The 7241-nt window shown below is 38.5% G+C and overlaps 1 protein-coding gene across 1 annotated transcript; it reads left to right on the plus strand.

Moving 5' to 3' along the window:
- Positions 1–402: 402 nt before the first annotated feature.
- On the plus strand, positions 403–906 carry LOC148016897 (xanthotoxol synthase-like). Its single transcript, XM_087662372.1, has one exon. The coding sequence runs from the start codon at positions 403–405 to the stop codon at positions 904–906; it is 504 nt and encodes a 167-aa protein (XP_087518498.1).
- The last annotated feature ends 6335 nt before the right edge of the window (positions 907–7241 follow it).

Genomic DNA, 7241 nt, shown 5'->3' on the forward strand with positions numbered 1-7241 from the left:
AACTCATTTGAGAGGTACTCTCCCCCTCCATTTAACCTTAGGCATTTTATCTGCAGACCTGTTTCTTTTTCAACCATAGCTTTAAGAGTTTTGAAATGCCCAAAAACTTCACTTTTCTTTTTCATAAAATACACCCAAACTTTTCTGCTATAGTCATCGATAAAAGTGACAAAATAATGACAGCCTCCAAGAGATGCAGCTTTAGTAGTCCACACATCAGAGTGGATTAATTCCAATGGCTTCTTACTCTCTTGAACATGTCTAGGAAATGGTTTCCTTGCCTATTTTCCAAACTGACAGGCTTCACATACCTTATGCATTTCTGCAACCTTGAATCTAGGCAATCCTGCAACAATGTTTTGGGCCTACATTGATTTGAGTCGATGTATATTAACATGACTAATGCGTTACTTGGAGGGCGTGGTGAAGGAGGCCTTCGGTGTGCACCCGCCTGCGCCTCTGGTTGGCCCCCGGTTCACTCCTAAGGGCTGTAAGGTCACCGACAGCCGATACTGCGTCCCTCCCAACACCATTGCCTTCGTCAATGCATGGGGCATGGGTCGCGACCTCCGCATCTGGGACAATCCTCTGGACTTCTCCCCCGAGCGGTTCTTGCAGAAGCCTGGACCTACGGATGATCTTGTGCCCTTCGGTTCCGGAAGCCGAGTGTGTGTGGGCAAAGCCTTCGTTCTGAAAATTGTCCCATTCATAGTCGCCAACCTCATCCACACGTTTGACTGGCAAGCTATTGATGCCACTCGCACGGAATGTTGCGTCGGCCCCCTAACGCAGAAAGCGAACCCCCTCATCGCTATTCCCACGGCACGTCCTTTTCGGTCACTTGCTGAAAGCAGCTTGATGTGTCGTACCCACTGCCCAGTTGCGTCGTGTAATATTTACATGTAATATTTACATTTTCAATCTTTCCATTTTTTTAAAAATGCAAGTCATAAAATTTGACTTTTATATTACACCAGTGAACAAGAAAGTTGGTTTTAAAGTCCTTGGAATTCATCCACTTCAAGATCTCTCTTGTGATATCATTATAGTAATGTTAAATCATTATATATCCCTCTCCCCTCTCTCTTTATTTCTTTCATGTAGTTTTATTTAAAATGTAAATAAGTAAAAGAGATTTTTTTTGTAATAGTACCACAACTATAAAATGTCATAAACAAATAATCATAATTCTACTAAATAATTTTTTAACAAATTAAAATAATATTATAAAAATTTATTAGTACAAATATAAATATTATTTTTAATAAAATTTAACCTTTTAAAAAAAGATATATAAATTTATAACAATTTTTTATATATTAGAATATTGAATACATTATAATTATGTTAATTATATGTATGTATAAAAATTGGTAGGATAGTATTCTATTTGCATAATCGACTTATTAATCGAAAATTCAGATAGTTTTACCACTGGCTAAAGGAGATTACATTCTTATTGGACTTCAAAGAGAATGGCTTCAACCTTTTCATCCTCATGTATTACATTGACATTGATAGGTTTGATGTAATTGTGAGTGGACAGATGGAGCTCCAGTGTGGCATCAACATGCAAAAGTTGGTGGATAGTGGCATCATCATTAGAGATTATAGTCGATGGTTAAGCCAACTTGGTGGTGTCCACTATGAATGCTTGGGCTATGCAATTGATCTTGCCAGAGGTTGTGAACAAGATGGGGAATACTAAGATCTATCATCATTCTACAATCTACATCCCTTACTCCTGATTAGCTCAACTTGATACTTATAAAAGGGATGACATGGCCCACTTTCCCATTAGCTTCCCTATTATTGGTGCAATGTCCTTGATCTCTGTTCTCATATATTGGACCGAGTTCATCTAGGTGTGCATGCCCTTAATGGCTACCTAAAGGCTTTGCTAGCAAAAGGCTGAGGGATTGGCCATAAGATGATATAGATAGCTTGGTTCTTCAGGTTCGCGCTACTGATGGATTTGGTATTATTTAGCAAAACCACCATCAACACATGGATGGATAGGCTCAGGGTACACTACAAGGATATAGAGACATAGCGACGGCACTTTCCGACGCAAATTAGCGGCGTCGCTGACGTTACTTAGACAACGAAAAAATGCGGGCCGAAATTGGAGCGCGTTATTTTGTGCGAACGAACGAAAGAGAGAGCGAAAGGGAGAATGAACTTCATCTTGCATTTGAGAGGGAGAGGGAGAGGGAGAGAAATAGAGAAAGAGGGAGAAGGAAAGCTTCTCATCGCTGCCGCTGCCGTTTGCGAAGAAGAGGAGGAAGTATATAGAGGGCGAAGAAGAGCCGCCGTTGCAAAGAGGAGGCGCCGAATCCATCCTCGGGTCTTTGCGATGAGTGCATTGTTCTCTCTTGCTTTGTTTTTGTTTTTTCTCATTTTCTTTTACTTGTTTTTGTTAAAAATCATGTGTATTGAGAGAGAAAGAGAGGAAATGAGAGAGGGAGAGGAAATGAGAGAGTGAGAGGAAGAGAGAAAAGGAAAGAAGGAACAAGAGAGAGGGAGAAAACATTAAACATAATATGGAAAGAGAGAAAGAGAGAGAGAGGGAGGAAGGGAGGAAGAGAGAGAGGGAGGGAGAGGTTGTTGTTGTTTTATTTCTTCTTTTCTTTTTTTCTTGTTTGTTGTTGTAGTGGTAGTGGTAGTGATAGCAGTAGTGGTAGTTGTTGGTTAATTTCTTGTTTGTTGTTGTTGTGGTAGCCATAGTAGTAGTAGTGGTAGTGGTAGTGATAGTAGTAGTTGTTGTTTAATTTCTTCTTTTCTTGTTTGTTGTTGTTGTGGTAGTTGTAGTCGTCGTAGTCATGATTGTAGTAGTAGTAATAGTAGTTTTCTTATTTGTTGTTATTGTTGTAGTAGTTTTTTTTATTTTCTTATTTATTGTTGTTTAGTTTTCTTGTTTGTATTTGTAGTAGTAGTAGTAGTAGTAGTAGTTATTGTTGTTTTTTCTTCTTTTCTTGTTTATTGTAGTGGTAGTGGCAGTGGTTTGTTGTTGTGGTAGTCGACGTTGTCGTAATAGTTGTGGTTGTAGTAGTAGTAGTAGTAGCAGTAGTAGTAGTTTTCTTATTTGTTGTTGTTGTAGTAGTTTTTTTTTTCTTTTCTTGTTTATTGTTGTTTAGTTTTCTTGTTTGTAGTAGTAGTAGTAGTAGTAGTAGTAGTTTTTTCTTCTTTTCTTGTTTGTAGTAGTAGTAGTAGTAGTAGTTGTCGTTCACTACAAGAGAAAGGCCCTATACACGCGCACGGTACACACGAAATAGTGAGCATGTTTATTAGCACATTTATCAGTGCGTCTATTGACGCTAGTTTATAGATGCGAAAAATGCGTCTATATATTCGTGTTTTTAAATGCGCTTATAGATGCGAAAATAAACACACATATTTTTTATTTTTTATAAAATCCCTAAATATGATCAAATATCTTAATAGCTAGAATTTTTATAATACATTACCAACTTTACTTCTTTGTGGTCTAATATAGCTTACCCAATTGTACTTCTTTGTGCATCTTGGTGCATTGTTCTTTGGATGCGCGCATTCAATTCTAATACTATAACACAACAAACGTTATATGTATCACAAAAGTAAACAACTCTTAATTAATATTTTAGTTGCTTCAGAGTATTACAAATATACATCCAATCATTCAAAGCTAATTATATGTTACAATGAATGATCAATCTCATCTTCAATGAGATCGGCCCTTGCTAAACTATCTACCTCTAGGTCTATGTTACCAATAAGCAATGAAATAAATAAGTCTATCCCACTGTCAGATGTATTACTATGCTCAATTTCATCATCATCATTTGCAACCATATTGTTATCCTCTTCTATGCTTCCTTGAACATTCTCACGGGGATCATCTTGCACTACATCATATATATCATCAATCATGGCATCATCATGTACATCATCATAAATTGTTGGATTGTCATCAACTATCTCCATGTTGGCAGCATTGCCATATATTGGTTTTGAACGATTAGATATAGGGATGACGTGCCACCATCGGTTATTGTTTACCATTGGGTGATACACAACCTGCATTTAAAAAACAAAAAGTAAGTAACTTAGATATTTATTGTATTTTGAGAATGTGTCAAGAATTAATATGTATAAAATAAATAGCTTCTAATATACCTGCTCGCATTATTGAGGTAGTATGAATGTGTCATTCTTGCCTTGGTGAAATTTTGTAGAGTCAATCACTGCAAAACCGCTTGGATGACGTCTAATTGTGCAATGCTCACCCATTGTTACTACTTCTTTAAACCACTTCACATCTAGTACATATACAAAAAATCGCCTAAATTTAAGCTTCAAAATATCTTGGATCAAGCCACAATAACCTTCCATGGTGCCATTGGTATCCTGAAAGTTCGCAAGGATACCACAATGATGGATATTTCTCTTATCATCTATATGTTGAGTTCGAAAATGTTTGCCTTCACACCAAACAGCATTGAACATTGTGCACTAGTAGTATATTGTTAAGATCATATTAATGATTTAGTTAAAGATGAAACATGTGAAATTATTATATCATATATAACTAAAGATAATTTGATTATAAGTATGTCTCACCTTTGATAAGCAACCTCGTGCGTATGCCCACTCCTCTTGCGATATATCCATCGCCTCCTCCTTTTTCATCTTTTCCATTTCTTCATGTAGCCAATCTGTATCAATATGACGTGGAAGCACACTTAAATATTCTGGATATGGAACATTACGTCCATGTCTAGCACGGAATGCTTGCCTTTCGCTTACTCTTCTTTCCCTTGCTTCTTTATATAGTGTCAATGATGTAGTTGAGCATGTACTCCTGTCATCTAGCTTCCCTAAAACCCTATCACATCAGGGTCTTGTTCCTAAAACTTGCAAGACCCTATCACATCAGGGTTTTAACTACATCAGGGTCTTGTTTCTAAAATGTGATATGCTTCTTTATATAGTATCAATGATGTCATAGGGTCTTGTGAACTTTTCCCTCAATGTCTTGAAGTTTGTAGGAGCCATTGTTGAAATTTTTTGTGACCCAAAACGGTCCCTTCCACCGGTAGAGAAACTTGCCATCCTTTCTTTTATCAAAGTGATTGTCATATCGAAGCACTAAAGATCCCTCCTTGATGTTTTTATCTCTTAGCTTCTTGTTGAAATATTCTCTACGCTTCTCAGCTTCCTGGGAGTAGTGGTTGATGGCTCCTTCACGATCCAATTGTAGCCTCTCTAGGTCCAGTAATCTTTGATGTAACTTCTCCTTTTGAGAGCCTACTGTGCCACCTAATACCCAAAGGCTAGCTAATTTCACCTCAATAGGCAAAAGAGCCTCTTGTTCATAAAGTAGATGAAAATGTGTGAACCCTAATATAGTTTTGAAGGAGGTTTTGTAAGCCCATAGAGCTCCACTAAGGTGCTTGTCCCAATCCCGGGGCCTTGAATGTACCTGTTTGCTGATGATTTTACAAATCATTCCATTTACCTATTCCACCAATCCATTGCATTGAGGGTAGTAAGGGGTAGAGTGTTGTCGTTGAATATTTAGCTTTTGCATGAGTTCATCCACCACATTAGCTCTAAACCCTGGTCGTCTATCTGATAGTATTTCAAGAGGGGTATCAAACCTACAACAAATGTGGTCAAACATGAATTTACTCACTTCCTTAGCAGTGATTCTTTTAGTTGGCACAGCCTCTGCCCATCTAGTCATGTAATCTATCCCCATGATAATATACTATTTTCGTGATGGAGTGCGTGGTAGAGGCCCTATGGCATCAATTCTCCACTTCTCAAAGGGTCCATAGACCTTGATTGGGGTTTGGGGTTCTGCTATGAGCTGTCGTGGTCCTGATTTCTGACATTCTTCACATGTTTGACACCAATATTTGACATCTCGGTGTAGACTGGGCCAAGTAAAGTTGGCTTGTAGAACCTTTCTACTTGTGATGTCGTGTGCAAAGTGGCCTCCACACACATCATCATGGCAAGCTTTTAAGATTTCTCCAATTTTCCACTTTGAAGGCACTTTCCTAAGCACACCATCCTTACCAAGACAATACAAACTGTCATTTACCATGCGATATCTTGTAGCCTTCCGAGCTAGCCACTATCTTTCTCCCTTAATCAGGTGTTTGGGAGCTTCTCCTTGTTCTAAGAGATGTAGAATATCTTCTAAGTCTTCCTTGCCTTGTCGAAGTGGGGATTTGATAGCCATAGCTCCCACCATTGACTCATTCAGCTTTGATGATGCTAGATGGTCGGCATCTTTGTTCTGGTCTCTTCGCACATGATGTACTTGTGCCTCCCTAAATCTTCTCATAAAAGATTTGGTCTCTCTCATTTTACTAGAGAGGTTTGTATTTTTGCACGCCCATGTACCTTGCATCTGCCTTACCAATAGCATGGAGTCTCCAAAAGCATTCAATCTCTCGATTGAATTACTAAGACACCAAAAAAGACCATGAATTGAAGCTTGATATTCTGCCTCATTGTTAGAGTGGACACCTTCCAAGATGATTCCTTCACAATAGATTTTCTCTCCTAAAGGAGAGAAAACAATGATGCCTCCGGCTGCCTTATCCTTAGTTCTCTTGTATGCACCATCAAAGTAGAGGCTATAAGCATCTACAAGAGTTTTTATGGATGGGGGTGGTGGAAGGTTCTTTCTTTTCACCATGAGATTTTTCTCATAGCACCTATTTGTCAAAATATCAGCCAAGCATGCCCGAGTTGTTTTTTCAACCTGCACTGTATAGTCAAACTCTTGAAGTCGGACCACCCACTTTGCTATTTTGTCAGAGATTTCCATATGTTGTAGTGCATAGAAAAACATATCCTCTAGAGTGATGATCACAAACCTCTTTGGAAATAAATATGTCCGAAATTTGGTTACAAAGTAAGGTTGGAAAACCATATTCATGAATCGTTGAAAGGTTACTAGGGCATTTGTGAGACCAAAGGGCATGACCTGAAAGGCAAAATAGCCCCATGGTGTGATGAAAGTGGTCTTCTTTTGATCCTCCTCTGCAATGCGAATCTGGAAGTAGCTAGAGTAGCCATCACACACCGTATACCGCTCATGTCCCGCAACTTCATTCAAGATTTCATCCTGAAATGGGAGAGGGAAGTGGTCCCTCTTTGTTGCAGCATTTAGTGGCTTGTAATCTATGCATACTCGCCACTTACCATTTTTCTTTGGCCTCACTACTACTGGGTAGACCCAT

This window comes from Lygodium microphyllum, chromosome 22 (genome assembly GCF_053477565.2).
Source record: "Lygodium microphyllum isolate KBCC chromosome 22, Lygodium_microphyllum_v1.1.10, whole genome shotgun sequence".
NCBI lineage: Eukaryota > Viridiplantae > Streptophyta > Polypodiopsida > Schizaeales > Lygodiaceae > Lygodium > Lygodium microphyllum.